The sequence below is a fragment of the Eubalaena glacialis genome, chromosome 10, assembly GCF_028564815.1.
Source record: "Eubalaena glacialis isolate mEubGla1 chromosome 10, mEubGla1.1.hap2.+ XY, whole genome shotgun sequence".
NCBI classification, from domain to species: Eukaryota; Metazoa; Chordata; class Mammalia; order Artiodactyla; family Balaenidae; genus Eubalaena; species Eubalaena glacialis.
Window position 1 is genome coordinate 15,517,625 of NC_083725.1, and position 23,488 is coordinate 15,541,112.

The 23,488-nt window shown below is 58.2% G+C and overlaps 2 protein-coding genes across 3 annotated transcripts; both read right to left on the reverse strand.

The window, feature by feature from the left end:
• Positions 1-11: 11 nt before the first annotated feature.
• TAGLN (transgelin) lies at positions 12-5,280 on the reverse strand. Its single transcript, XM_061203621.1, has 5 exons — positions 5,169-5,280; positions 1,609-1,800; positions 1,328-1,505; positions 938-1,040; positions 12-593 (listed from the first exon to the last, which is right to left on the reverse strand). The coding sequence occupies exons 2-5, from the start codon at positions 1,786-1,788 to the stop codon at positions 449-451; spliced, it is 606 nt and encodes a 201-aa protein (XP_061059604.1). The 5' UTR covers positions 1,789-1,800; positions 5,169-5,280; the 3' UTR covers positions 12-448.
• A 1,913-nt stretch (positions 5,281-7,193) lies between these two features.
• On the reverse strand, positions 7,194-23,488 carry SIDT2 (SID1 transmembrane family member 2). Of its 2 annotated transcripts, XM_061203627.1 has the most exons (27): positions 22,745-23,053; positions 21,009-21,130; positions 20,533-20,697; positions 20,400-20,445; positions 19,883-19,984; positions 19,691-19,774; positions 18,802-18,901; positions 18,539-18,604; positions 17,540-17,633; positions 17,148-17,200; positions 16,028-16,099; positions 15,800-15,880; positions 15,545-15,607; positions 14,617-14,735; positions 14,242-14,315; positions 14,067-14,133; positions 13,438-13,511; positions 13,170-13,293; positions 12,627-12,744; positions 12,002-12,138; positions 11,693-11,801; positions 11,384-11,460; positions 11,163-11,209; positions 10,791-10,896; positions 10,047-10,157; positions 8,736-8,849; positions 7,194-8,662 (listed from the first exon to the last, which is right to left on the reverse strand). In XM_061203627.1, exons 1-27 carry the CDS (start codon positions 22,925-22,927, stop codon positions 8,600-8,602), a joined length of 2,571 nt encoding a protein of 856 aa, XP_061059610.1. In that variant the 5' UTR covers positions 22,928-23,053; the 3' UTR covers positions 7,194-8,599. The 2 variants fall into 2 exon arrangements, with proteins under 2 accessions (XP_061059610.1, XP_061059608.1); XM_061203625.1 differs by lacking the exon at positions 15,545-15,607 and having other exon boundaries at positions 22,745-23,488.

A 23,488-nucleotide genomic window follows, 5' to 3' on the forward strand; every position in this document is an offset into this window, starting at 1 on the left:
CCAGCCAGGCCTGAGAAAAGATTGATGTATTTTTTTTTTTTTTTTCCTTTTGAATTTCAACCTCCAAAATATTCCAGCAAAAAAATCGGGGGCGGTTGGGCTGGGTCCCCTTCTATGAGCATCAGCTGCCCAGGAGGACGGTGGACTTGCCCACACCCCGGCCACCGCCAGCCCACATCTCCCCTGCTCGGCCCAGGATGGAGAGACAGTGGAGCTGGCCGGGGAGCTGAGAGGTGGGCCAGGGGAGCAGTGCTTTGGGGTCAGAAGTTGGACTGAGGCTGAGGGGTGCAGGCGACCTGCCCAAGTGCAGTCACCTTTGCTCAGTGACGGAGCCTCGAAGCTTGGCCGGGGCTGAAGGAACTACTCGGGTGTGGGTGAGGCAGGCGAGGCAGGAGGGCTGCGGCCGGCGAGCTGGGCAGGGGCAGGGCCGGGGGCTGGCCCTCCACCTCTAACTGATGATCTGCCGAGGTCGGCCATAGCCTGTCATGCCAGCCTGGGAGGCCCCTCTGTTGCTGCCCATCTGTAGGCCGATGACATGCTTTCCCTCCTGCAGTTGGCTCTCTGTGAATTCCCTCTTATGCTCCTGGGCTTTCCTAGGAGAGGAAGAACCAGGACAAAGACTTGCCAGGACTGTGTGTTTTCCACCCATCTTTGGTTTCCTCTGTTACTTCCTAGGCCGATCCCATTCCCTCCCCATTTCACCGCTCTTGTTTCCTTAATCTAGCTTGCCCCACAGCACAGGCTATTGAGACTGGCTGAGACAGGAGGGTAGAAAGGGAGGAGTCAAGAAGTATTAGGGACCCATTTCCCCCCATCCTAGACTTTCACTTCATACCTTCCTGGCTATCTGCTTCCCCAAATCACTGTACTAAAGGGTTAGCCCATCTCCTGCAGAGACCCAAGCTCAGGGTGCAGGGAAACGCTGGTGGCCACGTACTTCATAAACCAGTTGGGATCTCCACGGTAGTGTCCATCGTTCTTGGTCACTGCCAAGCTGCCCAGGGCCATCAGGGTCCTCTGCACCGCTGCCAGATCTTTGCCTGTGAGTAGAAAGAGGGGAGGGGAAATGATCTTCAGGACTGTGTAAACAGGACTCCAAGGCAGAGCCTGCCCACACCTCTCAGAAAAATGGCCAACCCGGGGCAGAGTTTGTCCTAAAATCGAAAGAGGCGCAGTAGATCCCAGGGCACGCCCTTGCAGGTGTGGGATTCTCCCGGCGTATCCCACTCCTGCTGTGCAGACCCATCATCATGGCAGTTTTGATCATCCCTCGTCCCTGCCTCAGCCTCCTGTCCCCCACCTGCCTCCACCCCTCTTCTCTCTGTACCTTCAAAGAGGTCAACAGTCTGGAACATGTCAGTCTTGGTGACACCATAGTCCTCGGCTGCCTTCAGGAACTGAGCTACCTGCTCCATCTGCTTGAAGACCATGGACGGCGGGTTCTCAGGCACCTTCACCGGCTTGGAGCCATCCGGATACAGGCTGTTGACCAGCTTGCTCAGGATCTGCCAGGCGTAGAAGGTAGCTTGGCACTTGGTTTGGGGGATCTGCCCCACAACTCCGGCAGGATGGCACGGACCCAGCCCCCCTGCCCCGGGTGCCACTCACCACGCCATTCTTCAGCCAGACCTGGAAGCCCAGACGCCCACGGTCTGGGCGCCCCACGTCGGGGCCGCACTGCACTATGATCCACTCCACCAGCCGCTCCTCCAGCTCCTCATCGTACTTCTTCTCGATTTTGGATTGCACTTCACGGCTCATGCCGTAGGAGGGACCCTTGTTGGCCATGTTGGCAGGGAGCTAAAGCAGCACAAGCCGGAGGAGGGAGAGGCTCAGAGAACAGCTCTGCTGTCCCCGGTGCCGGGCAGGTCTTCCAGCTCTGTGTTGGGCAACCACCCTAACCGGTTATCTACCTCCCCTTGCTTCCTGGTTTTGTTTCCGTGGCACTGCTCACCTGGGCCAGCTCGTCCCCTCAGTCCACGGAGCCTCTCTGAACTTCGAGGCCAGATCTTTGGCACTCTAGAGCAGGAGTTAGTAAACTTTTTTGGTAAATAACCAGACAGTCATTTTACTGACGGTCATATTTTAGGCTTTGCAGGCCATAAGGTCCCTGCCACTGCAGCACCAAAGCAGCTTTAGGCAGTGTGTAAACAAGTGAGCATGGCTGTGTGCCAATAAAACTTTATTTACACAAACAGATGGCAGGCTGTATTTAGCCCATGGGTTTGATAACCCCTGGTCTAGAGCATTCTTTCTTTGCCAAGACTGACCACGGAGGCACTGCAGAGGCCTTTCGGAAGAGGTCACATTGCCCCTCAAAAGAAAGCCAGCAGATGTCTTTGTCCAGTGAGGTGGTTTGGCGGCTGTGCCCGAAGTTATGGAGGTATCTCCAGCTCTCACTTCTCCCAGAAGCGGGAACTCCAGCACTCAGGCTCTCTGCCAGCTCAGCTCAGCCTCCGGCCTGCAGCTACAGAGGCCGAAGCTCACCCACCCCTGGAAAGGGCTAGGAAACCAGCAAAGCCCAAGAGCTTTGGGCCAAGAAGCTGCATTTCCCCAGGGGAGCCAGATGAGAGAGGGCTGCGAGCTGGCATACCCACCGGCTTGCCCTCGTGCCCTCAGGCTCTCACCACGGTGGGAGCTTGAGTAACCAGGAAGCCAGAGTTCTCCAGGGACGTGAGCCAGGAATCTGCCAACCAGAGCATGGGAAGCCCTCCCCGTCCAGGCTGCAGGAGCAGGGCCAGGCAGGCAGGCCGCTGGGCAGACCAGCATGTGGCCAGCCCGGAGGAACCTGACCTGCCTCAGGTATCACCCTGGGGTGGTGCCAGAGTTCACCCTTCGAAGAGGAACCAAACGAGGCCAAACCATCCCCTGGCCCTCAGAGAGGTCAGAGGTTGGGAGGAGAGAACGGTCTGCGGATGGAGGTAGTCAGCGCGTTTTCTCAACTCCCTGTCTTACCAGAGCTGAGTCCCTCTCCCCACCCAGCCCCATGGGAGGCAGTGAACATTATCACTTCACATGGGCCCAGCTCGGCTGCCAAACCTCACTTGCCCGGCCCTTCTTTCCCCACGACCGACAACTTCTCTGAGCTCGAATGCCCCGTCTCTGCAGGAAGGATAATGTTATCTACCCCAGAGGGCTGGGAACATTCCACGAGGCCCTGTCTGTGGCTACCCAACACACTGCCTGCCCCTCAGCGGAGCTCCTCAAAATGTCAGTCCTTTGTCCCCAGAGCCGGTCTCCTGGTAGCGACCTGGGAAAGCCAGCCCCTGACCAAATGGTGAAAAACAGTAAGTGTTCTTCCTGCTCCAGCCTCCACCCCTGTTCAAAATCATTCCCTGAGGGGACAACGAAATTTGAGAGGAAGAACAGAAGAAGGGCTCCTCTAAATTCCAGCCACTGGGCAATTCACTTCTCTCTGAGTCTGTTTCCTTATTTGTAAAGTGAGGGCCAAAGAATCCAAAGGCCAAATCCCTCCCTTCCCCACCCCGCTGTGTGTCTCATCCCTGCTTCCCAGCCTCCCAAGGACTCCTGGGTGAAGAACTGTGGTCAAAACACACAAGCAGCTGGGACCAGGCCATCCTTCGTCTTGGCCTCCCGCCCTCCCTCCTTATCTCAGCCTTCACCGTACCATCCCAGGCAGGCAAGGTGCATCCCTGTGGTCCGGGCACCACCACCCTCCCCACCTTCCATGCCCAGACCTTCTTGCCTTCCCCTCCCCACCTCCCCTCCCATCTGCCTTCCCCTCCCAGACCTCGCGCTGGGCCCGTGAGGAACAGGGTGCCAGCAGTGCGTCCCCCACCCCTAGCTTCCGGTCTCAGGAGATTCAGGACAGTCAAGGTGTCAAGGCTCACAGCGACAAGTACACAAAGTCGCGGCCCCTAGATCCAGAGACAACATTTGGGTTTTGATCAGAACAAAGAAGGGGGATGAAAGGCACCCCCCCGCCCCCCGCCGCTCCTGGTAGAGTCTGAAAGTGGAGGGTTCCAAGAATCCCTCAAAGTCCTCTGACAAAGCCCTCCCCAGGCCCACCTTGGAGCTGCTGGGGAGGGGAGGGGTGAGGAGAGGGTGAGGGTGAGGGCGAGGGCGGCAGGGCAGCCCACCCAGGGGCGTTTCTAGGCAAAGGCTCCTGGGACAGGCTGGGCAGGGCAGCCTGAGGCTCTGCTTTGACCCTCCTAGCCTGCGGCTCCATCAGCCTCCCCTCCCCTGAGAAAAATACAAGTCCAGCTGCAAAGCTGGCACCTCCTACCAGCAGGAACCCAGAAAAACTGGCAGAACCAGGGGTCTCTGCAGGACTGCTGTGCCCCTCTCTCTTCAGAATAAAACACAGCACATAGGATGAGCACACGTGGATCTGAGAAGGCAGGAGGGGTGGCTCATCTAAATTCTGGGGAAAGAGGAGACCTTTCCGACTCACTGCTACCCTTTGAAGAGCCACCACTGAGGGGAAGCAGCCAGACCCTTGGGGAAGGCCCTGCCTGCACCACCCAGACTATCATTCCAAAGCGCCTGGCAGTGCTCACCCCCACTCCTCTGCCCGGTGGGGGGGGAACCTCCCACTCAGAGTATGGAGGGAGCTGTGTGCCTGGAAAGGCAGCTCTCTCACTGGCCCTGCACCCTGCCACCCCAGCCTGTTCCAGAAGACGAGTCTTGTGGTCCTGCCCACTGCCGCAGTGGCTACCCAGGGGCTCTCTGCTGCCACTCAGGGCCTGGGGACCCACCAGTGGGACACTGCTCTCCAGCCCGGGCGTACCACACGCCTCCTCACCTCCTCGGACATCCTCCCAGGTAGATAGCAGACTACAAGACCTGGGTCTAAACCAACACCACCTGGAGCCTATCACACCCCCATGGGTGTGACTACGGCTGAAAATGGGGAGCCTCCCTCACCCCAGTTCCCAGGTTTCCACCATCAATCCCTGTGCACCAGCCAAGTCTCCCTGGGCATTTCAGTGAGCCCAAGGCTGCCCAGTCTAAGAGATACAGGACTCCAGCAACCCCATCCCACCCATCAAGCTAGGACCAGCTCCGCAGGTGGAGATTAGGAATGCATGCTGGAAGAGGGTGGGCTTCCCCAGGCAGGGCGCCCGAGAGCCCTGCCTGCAATACATCCACTGCTACTGCCAAGGCCCAGCCCAACTCCCCTCCATCCCTGGGACAGATGCACTTACAGGCGTTCCTCGGGGCTCGCAGGAAGAAGTGAGCTCTGTCTGGACTTGGACAGACAGGACAGGGCGCTGGCTGGGTGAGGGGTTTAAAGGGCTGCCACCGCGGTGATGTCAGCCTCCCCGCTGCTGGCTCACCCCGGTCCCCTCCCTGCTAGAGGAAACCGGCTCCTTCTCCACCCCCAGCCCCCCCAGTGACTCCACACAGGCTCCATATTTGGGGAAAGACACCAAGTTGGAGCAGTCTACCGGGGGCTGCCCGAGACATTCTCTGCGTGCTTTGGAGATGGAGCGGGCGGGGGCGGGGCCGCGCTGCCGGCGGGGAACAGCCGGGAAAAGCCTTTTATGGACAGGACCGTGAAGGCTTTCCCTGCTGTCTGGACTTACGGCTGCTCCTTCAACACTGTTTCCTGCCTCCGAGTTTGAGGGGAGGGGGAAATTCAAGAGGGGGCTGTCCAGGGAAAGAGGCAAGAGGCTAGGGGGCCCCCTCCCTGAGGTTTGTGGGGGACTAACCAGCCACCCTCTCCTCCAGGGGCTTTTGGCTCCAGTGGGAGACAGGAACTCACCTTTACTGAGGACCGGCTACATACCGGGCACTTTACACATACGCTCATTTCATACTCACAGCTGCATCGTGACAGCGAAATTACTATCCCATTTTACAAATGAGGAAACAAGGGCTCGGAGTGCATCTTACCCAAGGCCACGTGGTAAGTCTTGAGTGGCAGAACCTGGGCATCCCTGCCGACCACCCCACCCCCCGCCCCCGCCCCCGCCCACCCCTGCCCCGCCCCCTGCTCAGGTTGAGAGTTTACAGTTGGGGTAGGTCTTGAGTTACACGCTTTAGTTGGGGGTGGGATTTGAGGGTTCAGCAACAGCTCAGTTGACCCTGGCCCCATCCAGGGGATCTCTAGGGCCTGAGACACCAACACTGGGGTAGGAGGTTCAGAGGCTGCTATCATCCCTCCCTCCCTTTTAAACAGTCCCTACCTACCCTGGAAAACAGACTGGACCCCATCACCCAGGAAGGAGACCTGCTCAAATCTTGCTTCGGGGGTGGTGGTGGTGGGGTACCGGGAACGGATAGGAAGTGAAGAAAGGTGAGAGGCCTCCAGCGGGGTCTCTGGCCTGCCTGCTGTGGCACTGCCCCATCCTAGGCCAGCCTGGCAGGGAGGGGCTCACACTCTCCACCACACCCCCGGCACACACACACCCCCGGCACCACCAGGAGAGGGGCGGCCGGACCAGGCAGTCTAGGGAGGGTCTGCCCACCACAGCCAGCTCCTGACGCCAGAGCCTAGTGGCGCGAAGAGCTATATTGCCCCCCAGTGGCATCTGCAGGGAAGAGCATGGAGAGGAGCCGAGGATCAGCTGGAGAGGAGCCCAGACCTCTGGCTGTGTCCTGAATTCACCAGCTTCCCCACCGCCCGCCCCCTCCCACCCCCGCCCACTCCCCATCTTGTCCTCCTTAGCCTGCAGAAATCTAAATCAACCTTCCAGGGTCATTTCAGATCGCCTTCCTCTTGGAGCCTGCATGTCATCCACATGCCCACTCTCCCACCATCCATCACCATCTGGTGTTTCCAGAGTACCACCTGTCCATTAAAGCAGGTCAGGGAGTACTGCCTGTGCCTGCGGCCTGCAGCCCACCGAGCTGGGAGAGGCTCAGATCAGAAGTGAAGCTCGTCTGACTGGTGGGTGGGGACCAGGTGGGCAGAGGCTGCTGCCATTTGCCAGGTAAGGGGAGACTCTCAGAGGTGAGATGGCACAGCTAAGGCTTTTTCACTACGCTATCCTCTCCACCCTCATGGCACCTGGCATGGAGCAGGCCCCTGGTGAATGTTGACTGAATTGATGCCGTTGCTCAAAGGAGAGGAAAAAACGGGGTATCGAGGGACTCCTATTCCCGATGGGACTGGGGCTTGGAAGAGAAAGGTAGACCAGAAGACCTGGGAAATGGGGGCGCCCCGCCCCACCCATCATTCTCAACATCTCCACCCAGAAAGAGGGAGCAAACATGGGCCCAAGAACTGCATCTGGTTGTTTCTTTAATCGAATGCAGACTCATTCATAGAAAACAGAAATGCAACCATAGCATGGAAACAGACATTAAACGGAGCTCTGAAAAAAGATCCAGACCCTCCCTCCTCCTCTCCCCAGCCCAAAGGAGAGCTATAAAAACAAGCTGAGGAGAAGAAAACACATTCCCATCCCCAAGGCCGAGGCCTGACCTGACCTCCCCCAACCTTGGCATCTAGAACAGACCAGGAAGGGCGAAGAGGATCCAAGGCGCAGAGCAGCCGGGGGAACCAGAGCTGGGGCAACTCAGTGTAAACTCCAAGATTTCATATGTGTGCATGTGTGTGACTGACACAGAACTTGGCTGGAGACTGGACGGAAACTTAGAAGCCAGCCCTGGGTCCTAGAGTGAGGCTGGACCAGGGACACAGAGGGGAATGTCGTGTCCCTTCCCTGAGCCCCTTTCTAAGATAGGCACTGGGGCTCCCGTGGCCGTGGAGGAGGCGGGCTGGGCTGGGCTCTTTGTATCTCCCCTCCTTCGCCTCTGGACATTCTTGGGCAGTGTCAATGGCACTGAAAGGCCCCCAACTGGAGCTTGGCAGGACTAAGGGCCTGGAAAGAAAAAGGAAGGGAAGGAAAGTGAGTTGCTTTTTCCCTCCAATCCTGGTGCCAACATCAGTCTGGGGGCTGACGGGTTACGAAAGTGACCTCTGAATTCAGTCCTTCGATCAAAGGTGGTTCTGACAATGTGGCTGACCCTCGTTGCTAAAGAGCCAGCCCTGAGCACAGGTCAGAGGTAGGAGGCAGCACTGCCTGGGACCCCTCGCAGGCCTTAGCACCAAAAGCCCAGCACCAGCTGGCCAGTCCCCAAAATCCGACAGCCCCATCCATCCTGGCTGAGCTGAGTGGGCAGTGATGGCAGCCAGGTGCAGACCCAGGAGAAGTGGAGAGAACCCTGATGCAGGACAGAGAATCAGGCCCCAGACCAGGGCCCTGGAGTGGAAGCTCGGGGAAGAAGAAAGGGCTTTGGGTCCCAGGCCAGTGGGCAGGGGAAGGATGGGCAGAATGCAAGGCATGAGATGGGCAGGCAACACTTCCCTCCTTTCTCCTGCAGATGACAAACAGAGAGCTGACGGACGGGGACCTGTGGAAGGCCCCAACACTGAGAAGAAAGCAGCAATTTGGCCAACATCCGGGGTTTCAGGGGAGCAGGCCTCCTCCCCGGCAGAGGGCAGGAACAAGGCTCAAGGCCACCCTGTGACTGTCCCGGGCCGAGCCTGGGCTGGACCTCGCTGTCCCACGGCCACCTGGCACTGGGCAGCAGGGCTGGGACTCACGCCCCTGGCACTACGGAGGCTCTGGGCAGTGCAGCAGAGGAGCTAAGGGCCCAGTGAGAGAAGCAACGGGCCCGGCTCCCACTAGAAGACGTAGATCTTGTCCCGCTGCACGGTGTCCAGGTCGTCGTCCAGTGTCAGCAACACCTGGGGGGTGGATGCGGAGTCAAGCACAGGAAAGGAGGCCACCTCCGCCTCCTCTCCAGCCTCCCCGACATACCAGGAATGACCCAAACATGGCGATGGAGGAGAGGAAGTGCCAGATGTCGTGGTCATCAAAGAAGTCGAGGAGGATGCAGTCCCGGTTGTGCTCCCGTGACTCTGCAGGGGTTTTCTGGGGCGGAACAGGGAGAGCTGCCTGCTGACACCGCCCGTCGCCCGGCGAGGCTGGGCCAGACCAGCTCCCATCCCCTCCAGGCACTCTCCGTTCCCAGCCCCAGCCCTAGGCTGGAGAGCACCCTTTTTCAGGCTCACCCCTTGCCCTCATCTCCCACATCTAAGAATTGGCCTTTAGTTGCAAATTGCTCCCTGAGAGCACTGGTCATGATTCCCTTGAAGGACTAGAAGGCCACCAAAGCCGCCTAACTCCGTTCCCTGCCTTGGACTCCGCCCCCGGCTCCAATCAGTCCTCCAGGGCTCCTCCCGGCTCACTTTCTCTCCAAAGCACTATTGTCAGGTCACACAGCCCTGCCCGAGGACGACGGTAGCCAGGACCTGTGGGCCATGACCCGAGGCCCTCAAGGTCCGCCATTCTCTCCCCAACCTCTGTCCAGTAAACACTGGCTGGACCTCACTCTGTGTCCGGGGGCTGTCTGTGCCATATGCTGAGACCACAGAGATGACCAAGAAAGCTCTGCCGTGCCCTCAAGGAGCTCACAGTCTTCACTCGGCTCCCAAGCGAATGCAGTCACTGACCCCTAAGCTGCCTCTGCCTCGTTACTCAAGTCACAGCACCTCTGGGCCACAGGGCCCTTCCCCATCAGCCAGGGTCTTTAAAGGCCAAGAGCAAGCCCTGCCTCCTCTAAGAAGCTTTCCTGGACCTCCTAACTCACAGAAGCCTTTCTGTCCTCTGCCCTCCTGCACATCCCCTACCTGTCTAGTCTATTACCCTCCATCTCATGTACCATATTGTAAAGAAAAGCCAGGAACTGACAGTCTCTCTCTCTCTGGAACTAACTTATAAGTGCTTCAAAGGCAGAGACGCTGCCAGACTTAGTTCTGATCACAGCAGGTGCCCTACGAGGCAGAGGGAAGAGGCTGACATCTCTGGCTTCAAACCCCAGCTGTACCACCACTGGTTGTGTAAACTTGGCAGGTCACTGGGTCTCTCTGAGCCTCAATTGCCTCATAAGTAAAATGGGGATACTTCCACGTTGGCATGGTGAATGTTAGGAGGATTAAATGAGAAAGCAGCTGTGAAAGAGCAAGGGCGATGCTCACAAACAATTTTTGAAAAGAGAACTGGCCGTTTGTGGGCTCACGATGAGCCTGTGGGCGACTCCCGTAGCCTCTTGGCAGGAGGGCCACTCACCTGCCAGGTGCTGAGCCCCTGGAAGAAGAAGAAGAGTGCAAAGCCCCAGACCACCGAGGTGCAGATGATGCAGAGCAGGGGAATGAGCTTGATCCTCTCCCCGCTCCGGAGCTGGGGGGAAGATGGGGAAGAGCAGCCTGAGGGCCCTGCCCCACTTCCTGGCCTGCCCTTGAAGCGCCTTCCCAGGCTTTCAGGATGGATGCTTTAGGAAGCCTTCTTGGATCCATCCCATCACCCTACACAGCTCAACTTGTCCCCACACTAGCAGCCTGGTGTCCTCACCCCTGAGGTCCACCCTGGCTGGGCCTCCTTCCATGTGCCCAGAACCCTGTGCTGGGGGATGTATGGCCAGGGGGCTCCTCTCACGTTGGATGGCACGAGGGGCCCTTGGGAAGCACCTAGCCCTCGGAGGCCCAAGCCCAACACAGACTCAGCAAGCCCCACCTCCTCAACCCCTTCTCCACAGAACGGGGCTCTTGCCAGCTGTGGCCTGAAGTGCTACCAGTCCTATGGGCCTTACTTAGAATACAGAAGGGGCTCAGGAAACGGGTCTGAGGATATAGGATATGGCTCCCGGGGAGTACGTGCAAGAGACTAGCCTCTCCCCTCCTCAAGACTCAGTAGCATGGAGAGATGACAGAAAAATTCTCACTCCCTCTTGGTGCTGCCCCAGGGAGGCTGTGCCCATCTCCCTCCCCACAAAGCAGAGCAGCTGGCTGAGGGGGCTCAGCCACCCCCACTCACCTTCATAATAATGTAGAAGGCAAAGTAAAGAAGCAGGTTGCAGATGCCAATGGCCAACAAGTAGGAGGCAAAATCATTGGGACGCATGATGAGCCCATAGGCAGCCCTGGCAGGAGGGAGGAGGAGCTGGTGAAGCAGGGGAGGACCGAGAGCAAGGAAAGGGCTCTCCCTGCCCCCAACCCATGTTTTATGAGGATGTGGGGCTGGGTACAGAGGCCCACAGAAGATTCTAGAACCCCAGGGGCCAACACCTCTCTCTCCAGCCCCCATGTCTCATGCCCAAATTTGTCCATGTTCCCCAAGGAAGCCCGTGGCTGGCCAAGCGCCGAGCTGCCCACCCAGCCTGGCTACACAGACAACGGCCGGACTCACAGCGACCAGTTGATAATGTTGCCCATAACCAGCAGCACCATGCGGTCCTGGAGGGAAGCAGAGACACGGGAACTAAGAGACAGGGAGAGAAGTGGGGGGAGGCCTGTCAGAGGGTCCCCACCCCGCCCCTGGGCTCTCAGCTGCGCTCCGCGCGCCCCCCAGTGGAGGGAAGAGGAAGAGTGGAGATAGAGGAGGAGGGGCCCGGGGAGCTGGGCAGGTACCACGTAGAGGGGTCCGCTGCACTGCCGGATGCAGTCCGTGTAGAGCACGTGGAGAATGCGACGGCAGATCCCCGAGTCTGCAAGAAGGGAAGGTGCTGAAAGGCACGGGCACCCTTTTGTCCCGGCCCCTGGGCTGCGCCAGCTGAGAGGAGCCAGGGCCTCTCAGGGGCACAGCTGTGCCAAGGCCTCATTGAATTCCGTACCCAGTGACTCCCCTGGGCCCCCTGTGAGAGGGCAGAACCCAAAAGTCTCCCATGAGACTAGGTCCCCGAGGCCACCAACCCCGGCGGGCCCCAGGCGAGCGCTCACCCAGCTTCCAGCGGCCCATGTAATAGAGCTGTGTGCTGAGGAGCAGGGTGGCGATGATGTGAATGACCGAGAAGATGACCCAGAATGCTGTGTTCCCTTTGCCGAAGACCTGTTGGGGCCACCGAAGGCAGGGGTGAGGAGAAAGCTGCTCCCCCGGCCCGCCCTTCCTCTGGGAGAGCCGCTCCAAGCCCGCCAGGCTGGGAGGGCACTTTAGGGAAGGAGCAGGGCTCTCTCCTGCAGGGGTGGACAGGGGTGTGTGCACACGTGTGCACCTTTCCTACGGGTGAGCAGAGCAGGCCGGGGCCTCACCACGCCCAGCACAGAGAAGAAAATGACGATGGCCAAGCAGGCATAGGCGCTGTAGGCACTGGCGTTGATGTCTGGGTGCCGCTTCTGGTACAGCTTCAGCATGCAGAGCCCCGCGATCATGTACATGAATGACGTGTCTAGGTGGAGGGACGTGGACGTGAGCTACGGAAACATCCGCGGAGCCCGGGCACGGAACCCCGGTCCCCACACCTCGTCACAGCCACAGAGCGAGCTGGTGGCGGGCTGGCGCTTGAACTCCAGCTCCTTAACTGTCCCTGCCACACCACACTGCCGCCTCACTGGCTGTCACCCACAGTCTGACTTCCCCTGACGACAAGGACAACTTAGTCCGAGCACTCTGAGATCAGCGACTGTACCTTAATTATCTTTGTTTTCTCAGTGCTTGCACATGCCTTTCCATAGGAAAGGCTTGACAGATGCATGAAATAGCATCCAGACGCTTATTTTCTACAAGCTAGGATGTGTGTTCACACAAGTCCTCCAGCCCTGGAGTCTCCCACATGGCTGTGTCTTGGGGATCCCAATCCCTGCGGGTGAGTGGGGATGGCGGACTCAGGCAGGTTCCTGTTGAGGTTCAGCCAGGGAAGAGGGAGGCCCCGCTCACCAAACTGGAAATTGGTGTAGTTGGGGCAGACGTGATAGCAAGCGCTAAGTAGCCCCTCCATCATCAGGGCCGTGCCCATGGCATAGAAGAGGCCAAAGTGTTTGGGGATCCCACATTCCTGTTGCGGACAGAGAAGGGAAGGGAGAAATGAGGTAAGATGGGAAGGGAGGAAGGAAGGGGCCCTAAAGAGGGAGATCATGAGAAAGGAGTGGGATGCGGGGTAGAGTGGGTATTTAGCAAGGGCAGGGCCAGGCAGGGCTGGGCACAACAAAGCTGGGCAGGATAAGACTGGGCAGGGCTGGGCAGGGCAGGGCTGGGCAGGGCAGGGCAGGGCAGGGCAGGGCTGAGCAGGGCTGGGCTGGGCTGGGCAGGGCAGGGCTGGGCAGGGCTGGGCTGGGCTTGGCAGGGCTGGGCTGGGCAGGGCAGGGCAGGGCAGGGCTGGGCAGGGCTGGGCTGGGCTGGGTAGAGCAGGGCTGGGCAAGGCCCCGCCTGCTAGGAAGGGTCTGGGCCTGAGGCCTCAGCGGGCAGGCGTGCACCCCTCACCAGGGCGTAGAGGTCGTTGCGCAGCAGGGCCCGGTTGTGGTTGATCTCCCGCTGCAGGATGATGAGCAGGAAGAGCAGCCCCAGCAGGATGTACCCCAGGTTGCTGAGGATGTTGTTGAAAGCGCTGGAAGGGGCGACACCGGGCGCATTGCCTCGGCCTCATGCCCTGGCCGCTTCCCCACCCGAGGCGGGCATTTGCAGAGCCCCTGCCCCTGCCCCGGTTCACCGTACGCCGGGAAAAGGGGCCTCCTCCCAAGTGGATCCCCACCTGAGGTTGCCTAGAGGGTGGGCGCAGAGGAAGTTGTAGTAGCAGATGTCCTGGTTCCCTGTGACATTCACCACCTGCAGCGGGAGCAGGGAGGGAGCGCTGCTAAAGCGCCTCAGTCCACAGCCTGCGCCACCACCAGTCCCGTTCTGCAACGGATGGGAGGTGCCGCCACGGCCAGCACGTGTGCGCACGTGACACCAGCAAGCCCCACTTTTGGTAAAGTCACTGCCCCCCTCGCTAGGTGTGGCTGAAAACCCTGAGGCATGACCATGACGGAGGTTCTTGCCCCACAGTACAGAGAAGAGGGAAGGGAAACCGAGACTCACAAAGTCCCAGCACTTTCGTTTCGTAAATCCCCACAACCTGGGGGAGGTGCCATCATTGCTGGCTTGCTGCCCCCATTTTGCAGATGAACACGACTGAGGCTCAGGGAGGTTGAGTGACTTGCTCAAGGCCACTCAGCTGGTAAGGCAGAGTTGGGATGGGAACCCAGGACCCATGACCTAGGACCTGTGCTGGCTCCAAAGCCGCAGGCTGGGAGGCTCTGCACTGGGGCATTGTCCCAGCCTGTGGCAGCTCCTCGAGGGCACTTAGCATGGGCCCTGGGGAGCCGGCCCCTGCCCGCTCACCGTCTGGTAGGTGATCACCAGCTGCACCACAGGAAGTGCATAGAAGACAGCAATGGTGGCGATGTTCCTGAGGAGTGGGAGGGTGGCGGTGAGGTGGCAGCACCGAGAAAGAACCCAAGAACCCACCGCAACATCCTGTCAATGACAGGAAGGCCGGCCTGCTCCGCCCACTCACCAGAAGTAGATCTGGTACTTTTTCCGCAGAACGCGTTTGTCCTTGCGTGCCAGGTCAGCCACGCAGAGGTATTGCTGCGGAGAAGCTGGAGTGAGTCCCCTGCCCCACTGCCCCAGAGAAGCCCCTCTCGCCCAGGTTAGAGGAGGACATGGGGGGACCTCCCTCCCACAGGCCAGAATTCCAGCGGGCCGGGTTCTGGGCGGTCCGGAGGGCCGGGAGCCGAGTCAGTTTCCCCTGGAATCTGTGCCACCCCAGCCAAGCTCTTTCCCTTTGCTTTCATAACATGCCACCCAGTGGGGAGATACGCTGCGGCTGAACACAGAATCTCCCTTCCTCGGGAACCCGTGACCAGGGCCAGCCCATGTGGGGTCACACCTTGGTGCGAATGACATTCTTGTCTGAATCGATGTCGGCCAATGTGTCATAGTCGTCCTCCTCCACGGAGCTCATGGAGTCCAGTCGTGGCCGAGTGCCCACAGGATCAAGGGAATGGTCTGGGGCAGAAAGGGGGGAAGGGTAGCCTAGTGGGCACAGAACCCAAGGTCTGTCCCCACCCACCTGGGACAATTGTCACAATTACTAGGCAGTGGGAAGAGGCAAACTGTGGGCTCAGAGCAGGGTTAGAGGTGGGCTCAGGCCTGGGGAGGAGGGATCAGGTGCTCCTAAGTCCTTGAGGGGAACAAGGGTGGACTCCGCAAAGAGGCCACCAAACAGGGACCGCTCCGGCCCTGCCCCCTCACTGAGCTAGGGCTTCCAGGCCAGGACACTGAGCCGACCCCGGGCCCCAGACACAAGCAGCAGGACTGAATTTGGTAGAAGTCACGCTGATTAGAAGATGCCCAGCTGTGTGGGTTCTGAGAAGACACTGCCTTGGCCCCCACTGGGTAAAGACCCAGTGGGCCCTGGGGTGCAGGTAAGGGTGAGAGGCTGCCTCCTCTCTAATCCTTTATCCTGTTCTTTTCTCATGCCTTCGGAAGCTTCCTCCTGTAACCTTGCTGACCAAAGGCCCCTGAGGCCAGGACATGACACCCCGGCCCATGAGCCCCAGGAGGCCAGAGAGTGAGGTGCTGGGAAACACAACAGCCAACCAGAACATCTGGCCTGGGGGAGGCTGGGGTGCCAGCTTGCCAGCAACAGGGGCCAGTGCCTGCCTATCTCAAAAGACACACGAGCTAGCAATTACTGGCATTAGATGGGGAAGCCATGCACAAAGCATCTTTCTGGTCCTAGAGCCTTCTGGCTCCAGTCAACCACCCTGGCAGGAGCTGATTAGTAGAGCAGCGCTCGCCCTCCCCACATCTACCCATGGCAATGCACAGCTGCCGCATCTGGCCAAAGGGGAGGCGCCGCTTGAACTGGTCGTGCCCTTCAAAGGAAAGGGAAAGTTACCGGGGAAATGGGACCAAGGAGGAGGGAATGAGGGAGGAGAGGGGTGGGGAGACAGCAAGCCCTTCCCTGGTTCCAGCGTCTGGCAGAAAAGGCAACCGCCCATCGTCATGGTTCATGCAGCCAGCACCAGCCCTGCACCGCACAGCTCTGCCCCGCCTGGCCCACTCACCCTGGTAATTGTAGGAGAGGTCCCCAGGGCCCGCACTGCCAACCAGACCGTCGGTGGATCCAGTGGAGCCGGAACCATTCTCTGTAGGGAATAGTAAATGGTGAGGCAGGCAGAAGAGACCTCAGGGCAGGGGACTCTGGACCCGTCTCCAGGGGGCGCCGAGGAGGCCACCCTGGAGGTGGTGACCCGGCCGAGTGGGCAAGCATGAGCTCAGGTGCGGACGCGTACCAAAGGAGCCGTAGTTGTAGCCCTCGTACGGGGAGCTGCCAGGGAAGGAATCAGCCAGGACCCGAGGGTGACCTGCAACAAGAAGTCAGGGACACCTTACATTATCTTCCTCATCTGCAGGGTGCTACCGGGCTAAAATGAGAATAATGTACTAGGAAATCTCTTGTACATATTACAGTAGGTTAGTATTTAGCATATTGATTAATATTCAAAGCCCTTTGTTACCATGAAAAATTAAATATCATAGAGTATATTGTGGTTATTAAAGTATGTATGTAATACACTTTAAAGGTTTTTCAACAGAAATGTTAAAACAAATTTGCAATGCTTAATTATTCTGTTTCTAAAAATTCAATAAACTATAATTTATGAGTCATAAAAAAAAAAAGAAAAGAAAAAGAAAGAAAGAAGTCAAGGACCCCTTAGCCTTGGAAGCAGAGAGAGGCTGCAAGCCAGGGAGAAGAGGGAAGGAAGAATCCAAAGAGAGACACAGAGGGGCCATGGCGGCAGCAAAGAATAAGCACCTATACCAGCAAACACCTATACCACCACCACCACCTGCCCCATTGGAAACTCTCATCCCCCTCTTTCCTCCCTAGAAAGACAGCAAAGTCAAGGAATTGACCATCTAAGTTACCAGCAGCAAGGACAGACCAGCATCGGCCTGCCCGGGTCCCACCCAGACACCCCTCTACTTCCCCTCCCTCCCCACTCGGGACTCCAGCTCCTCTGCCCACAGCACCTGGAGCTTACCAAGGAGAGAAGCTGAGAGAGAAGGTCCCAAGCAGGAGGGAGGATAGAGAGAGAGGGGTAGAAGAAAGGGAAAGAGAACGAAAGGTTAATAATCCCAGAGACGGTGAGTCGCATTGTCTGAAGGGGCAGACACTGTACCTAGACCCAGACACTGAATGAATCAAGTGACAGTCTTTAAGACGGGCACGTTAGGGACCAACAGGCACACTGCCCCAGCCCCATTTCCACCTACAGTGTTACTCCCTATCTGAACATCCAGAATCCCCCAGTGGGACCTTCCTCCTCCAACCCCCAAGGGAACCATCCACCACTATCCCCTCCAAACCACAAAGCAAACAGCCCACCGACCCGGACCCTCTGGAGGTACCGCTTTCTGGGCAGGCTCGGTCCACGGCCACCAGAAGGCTCTTCTTCCTCTGCCTGCAGGGACAGAATCCAGAGACAAACCAGAAGGGCAGCAGGAGGATCCCTCCTATGCTGGGCTGGCCTGCCTTCCACCCCCTCCACCCTGTCCTCCATCCATGATCCCCAGGGTCCTCCCAGGCTGGGAAGCAATGCGGGGTCTCCCTGCTTGGGAAGAAGGTTGAGGGGAGGGGTTGGTTTCCAGAGCAGAGGCCCAGGGACCTCAGACCCTCACAGGGACCTGTATTCCTATGCCTCGTGGATGGAGATTATCCAGGGCCACACAGATCCTGCCAGGCCATTTCCCCCTGCCTGACCTACCCCAGAGCAGGGGAGGGCCCAGCGGTCCCACTTTACCTCCAGTTCTCCCAGCAGGCCAGGAGCACGGTAAGCAGGTAGAAGGAGAGAAATATGCCCAGGCAAAAGAGCATACCGCCAACGTAGGCCTCGGCTGTGGGGAGGGAAGTGGGAAGGAAAATACACCAGCACTTTCCAAGCCTGCCCATCACAGCACGCAGGGCCCAGGTTCATCTCTCTCCACATCTCCCCTCGGGTGGAATGACCCAGCCAGTGCCAACAATATGCCAAACTCGACATGATTCCTGGCTCTGCTCACACGGCTCCCTCTGCTAGAACTTTCTCCCCTACTTCTTTCTCCAAGACCCCTCCTTGACTTAACCTTCAAAGCTGAGGAGCTGTGTCCTCTAGGAGGCTTTCTCTGCCCTGACCTCCCACAGTGACTGTCCTGGGCTCCTCACAGCCCTCAGCACCCTGCATAGCAACGGGCTCTAGACAGGAGCACCCTAAGGACCACAGCTGGAGCACAGCACCAAGCACACAGAAGGGACTCGAAACAAATGTGCTGAATAAGGAATCCAGGTAGGAGACGCAGCTTCTTTCCCCTCCCGTCACAATCCTTTATTTTTATCTTATACTTTCCAGTTTACAAAGGGCTCTATTCAATCACTCAGTAAACATTTATTGAGCATGACTAAGGGGCCTGGAACTTTCCTACTAATTTTGTGCTAAACCGACTTAGTGAGACTAATAGAGACTAACAGATTCTATTACTCCTGTTACGGAGATGGGGAAACTGAGGCTCAATGAGATTACACTGCCCACAGAAACAGATCTAGAACTCAGTCCCTCAATCTCTTTACTCATGGATGCGCCAAAGCACATTACTCACCCTCCCGCCTCCCGTCATGAAGCCCTCCAAGAACGCTCCTCCTTCCTACCCTGTCAGCCTGCTCGAGTAGGTCCTCCTCACCCTTCCCATTCAGAGAACACTCCCTACCCCAGGCTTGAAAGAAGAGCCAGTGGCCAGGCCATCCCCACTCAGCCACCCACACTCACACGTGACTGCTCGAGAGACCAACACTGACAGGGTTTTCTGGCGGTGCCCCTGATCGACCGGTTCATCTGGAAGTAAAATGGCAAAATGGCAAACAAGCGCCTGCCTGGAGCTTGGCTAGAGTTGGTGGGACCAGGCCTGGGAGAGTCTGGAGCCAAAAACCCACATCCCATCAGATCCCTCAATCAGCCACACAGGCTCTTTTACCTCCCAGGAAGTGTCCAAGCCCTCCCACCCCTGGCCAGGCCCAGGGCACAAAACGTACCTTCTATAAAGGGGTAGAAAGGCAGGGAGCCTCCACAGGCTTGGTCTTCAGTTTTCACCACCACTACCACATAAAAGCTGTTGCTGGGGAAGTCTTTGCGCTGCAGGATGAGGACGGTGATAATGGTGATGATGGTGACGATGAGGAGGATGGTGAGGATGGTGATGATGAAGACGACTGTCATCATCACATCATCGTCATCATTTGTCATCACCAGCACCATCCTTTTCTGAATACCTATTTCAGGCCAGACACTACGCTAAACTCTTTGCTCATATTATTTTATTGAATCCTCACAAAGATCCTTATGAGTAAGTACTATCATTATCCCTGTTGGACATTAGCTTAGGGTCACACTGCCAGTAAGTGGTACAGCCAGGATCATCTGACTCCAGGGCCCATACCCTGCACTAACACTAGTGCCAGGTGAGCAAATGAGGGTATGCCCCATCATCATGGAACCCACGGGTGCCCTATTATAGTCTGGGCATCAGTCAGGAGAAAAAGTGGAGGGGCCGTGGTGCCTCCGTCAGCTGCACAACTAGATGTCGTGAGGTGAGCACATGCCTCTCTCTCCCTGCCCCCGGCACAGGTTTTAGCCTTTGCCAAGGGCAGCCCTCATCACCAGCCAGGGCCCTTTCCTCTCCCAGCTGTGGTGAATGAAGCATACATGGCAGCCATAAAGGGTACTCTGCTCTTTCCTGTTCCCAAAGGCAACTGGGATTGTGATTCAATGCTTGCATATATCAGGGGACCCAAAGTCTCAGGGACTGGACGTCCAAGACTCAGGCCTGCGGGTAGGGTAGGAATGGGGCAGGGGAAAAGAAGCGAGGGTCAGGAAAGCTAATCACCTGGCCACATCCCCCATCGGGCCATGCCCATTTCCTACCTGCACGGTGATGGCTGCCTTCTTGGTCATAGTCTGGTACATGCCAATGAAGGCTACGTTGTTGTCTAGGTCATAGACAGGGCACTACAGAGGGAGGAGGGGACAGACAGATGGGCAGGGTCCTCGGCCCTGTCCCCTCTCTTCAGCAGCCCTGCTATCCACTGGTGGAGAGTAAAAGGGCAGGTTACTTACCAGGACATCCTGGATGGAGATGACTGAGCAGGGGAAGGCCTTGTTGGAGGTCACCTTGACAATGACTGAGTCCACTCCTTCCGGGAACTCATACTTGAAGTACTGAGGGCACAGGGAGGGCGGGGAGAGCCCCATCCCATGAGGATGCTCTCTTTGCCCCTCTAGAAGGGAAGAGTGTGAATCCTCCCAGGGTTGGGCAGTGGAGGCTCTCTGGGAAGAAAGGCCTTGCCCACAAGCAGGTCCATTTCCCATACACCACTCCCCTCAACCTCAGCTGGGCACTCAGGACAGTGCCCAAGGGGCAAGTAGGAAAGATGGCAGCCAGACCCCCTGTCTCTGCACTTCCTATACTGTCTGTCCCCCACCACCTTAGGGCCAGTGCTCCTGTTTCTAGAGAGTCCTCCACGGAGAGTACAACCAACCTGAAACTCCTGGCAAAGAGTGCTGACCACTCCCACCCCCAAATTCAAGCTTCCCCATTTCTCCTCTGGAGGGACTGTTGACAGGGAGGTCTTACCTGGGGCTGCGCCGCCGTGGTATTGAAGCTGAACTGCTCTCCGGTCCTGTGGGGCAGAGAAGAGCCCCTCACCGTTACTCCCAGAGTTGGAAAGGAGGCCAGTCCCATGGCCCCCTCGCTCTCCCCTGCAGACCTGAGCACGAAGTCATCCATTCGGCTGACGCGGAGCTGGTACGTGGTGTTGATTGGTGACAGGGTGGACACATCCACGTAGAAGAACTGGACCTCGGACTCATTCTTGGTGGGGGGTTGACACAGCGTTCGCTCCACCTTTTGGTAGAGGTACTTGCGCTGAAACCTATGGTCCGAGGCAGAGTCGAGACATGACTGCGGTCCCGTAACAGCCAGCATGCCATTCCAGGGGAGCAGAGCCCCAATTCCTCCGCTCTGGTCCCACTACCTCCCTACCCCACCTCCACTAGGCTGACAAGCTCCAGGTCAGCTGGCTGGGCCCTTGTGCCCTTGACCAGCCTCCTGGCTCAGGGAATGAGGAGGAGAAACAGAGGGGCACCCAGGTGGTCGGGGGCCCTGGACAAGGCCCTGAGTGAGGCTTTGGGCAAGGCCTGGCCTGGGCCTACCCCCGCTCCCAGGTTCCCGGGTCCTACTCACATCCCTCGGAGGATCAGGGGCACCTGGAAGGACACCACCGCCTCCTTCTGGCGGACCACAAACAGCAAAGGAGCCCCCTTCTGCTTGTTCAGGACATTCACGGACACTCTCACGCCCTCTGTCTGCAAGATGACACGGAAATGTCCCTCAGTCAAGCCCACGGTGACTCTAATTCTGCCACGGGAACACATGGCTCCAGAGACTGTGAGCTCTGCCCTCCCTCAAGCAGACGGCTTGTGCTTTCCCCATCCAGGTCGAGATGGGGAGCTACCTATGCCCCTTCATCTGCCAGAGCAGCCCCCAGACTCCAGGAGGGACTTAGGGGAGAGGATGGGAAACACAATGGAGACCTCAGGCATGCCCAGGATACCCCATTGCTATAAAAGTTCACGGATGCACATGCCTGCACACACGTGCATGTACACACATGCGCACACACAGGGACACAGGAGAGCAAGAAGTGCTCCCCAACCTTCTTCCTTGTGAGCCAGGAAGTTCCTATTCAACAACTCATCTGGCGGCCAGAGGCCACAGGGAGGTGGGGAAACAGGAATTGTTGAAAGCCAAGAAGGCCAAGTTCTGTCCTTAGCTCTGACCGAGGGATAGGGCTGTGGAAAAGTCACTTCACATCTCTGAGCCTCAACATCCCCCTCTATAAAATGGAGACACTCCCACCACTGGCACTATGGAGGAAAGTATATAGGACAGTCGGAGCTTAAAGAAAAAAATAAAATAAAATAAATCCTGGGATTGCTTGTTATTGGGCTGCTGAAACCCAAGCCCTTAGGGCAGCACCTCCCAGACGGATAGAGGCCACCGTTCTCAGGGTAACCCCACATATGCGGGCAAAAAGAGAAAGGACTCTAAGTTGGATGAGATCAAACTTTAGAGAACCAGGCACTGAAGGCAGATCCTGGCCTGCCATCAAAACCCAATCCCTCCCCATTCTGGAAAAAAAAAAAAAAAATCAGATTCCCATTCCGAACTCCACCACTTCTTAGTAAATCCAGTCCTGGTGAGAGCTGAGCAGGAGACCATGAGCCAGGCTGCAAGAGTGCTCCAAATCTCAGCCCTGCCTGGGGTCTAGACTTCCCAGACCTAGCTGTGCCCATGTTCAACTCACAGCTGGGGAGAAATGAAAGAGAAATCAGGGTGAGGAAGCTTCTCCATGGTAGGCAAACTCCTTCTCCCCTCCCACACAACCTGGGGTTGGCTGTATCTCCACCACCTTCAACTTACAAGGCCAGCTGTCTTTCCAAGGGAAGGAAGAGGGCTGGGAAGGTCCCAGCAGTTACGGCAGCCTGGGAAGTCCTGCATTCATTTCCCTGGGGAGTCTCAGCTATAACTCCCTGGGGGCAGAGCCTTTCAGTTTGGGCCTGTCTCATCCCCCTGGGGTTTTCTGGGCCAAGCCCAGTAGCAAGCCTGCTTCCTTGCTTCCAGACCCCACAGCACTGTCAGACTCTGGGTGCTGGGTAGGGAGCAGGCCAGTCCTGCTCAGACTACAGCTGGTAGAAAGGAAGGGATCAAAGAGAAGATGGGAAAGAGGCAACTTCAGAAACTGTCCACTGGTAGCTTCAGAACAAACATCCCCGGCAAAGGAAGAAGGGCTGGCAAGAGGGTCCAGTGTGGTTCTGGGAAACCCAGTGGGGCGGCTGTTCTTGGGGACTGACAGCATCGCCGAGCCCTGGTCCGCTCGCCCACTCACCACCAGCCCCGAGCCCAGCCCCTTCCCTCACCCGGTTGCGGGTCACAGTATGGTTGAAGGTGTAGATGTTGACCAGCTCGCTGTTGACCTCATCCACGTAGGCGCGCTCAAACTCGGCGTCTTTCTGCGAGACGTTCTTAGGCCCCAGAACCCCCAGATGGCTCTCGACCGAGGCCACCAAGAGTGCCAAGAAGGGCAAGCCCAGAGCGAACATGGCCCCGGCCGGGCGGCAGTGGCGGCAGCAGCGGCGACGATAAGCGACAGGTCACCTCCAGGGCGGGTTGCGGCTCTGGCCGCAGCTTCCAGCATCTCACCAGGACCAGAACTTTAACCTCGGCCTGAGATTAGGAAACGGTCCCTCCCCTGGAGCCGCAGACACGCTCTCAGCGGCCAGGGAGGGGATGGGGCGGCTGGGAGGGGGTGGGGAGGGGTTGGGGTACGGGCCACAGGAAGGGGCCCCAGCTCGCGAGGGGCCGAGCACGGCTGGGAGATCCGGCGGGCGCCCGCCAGGGCCGTGACAGCCCGGAGGCGGCTAGTTGCTGGGAGCCTGGAGACGCCGGGAAAGGGGAGCGAGGGAGGGAGGGAGGGAGGGAGGAAGGGGAAGCCGGCGGCGGGGTCGGCCGCGAAGGGAGGAGAGCCTGAGGGTGAGGGGCGTGATAGGTGGTAGCGACCCGACGCCGCGCGGCGCGGCGAGTTTTGGGGGCGCCGGCTTCGGCGCTCAGAACTCCGCGGAGCGAGCAACGCCGCAGGGCGGTAAACAGCAGGGCTGCCGGCC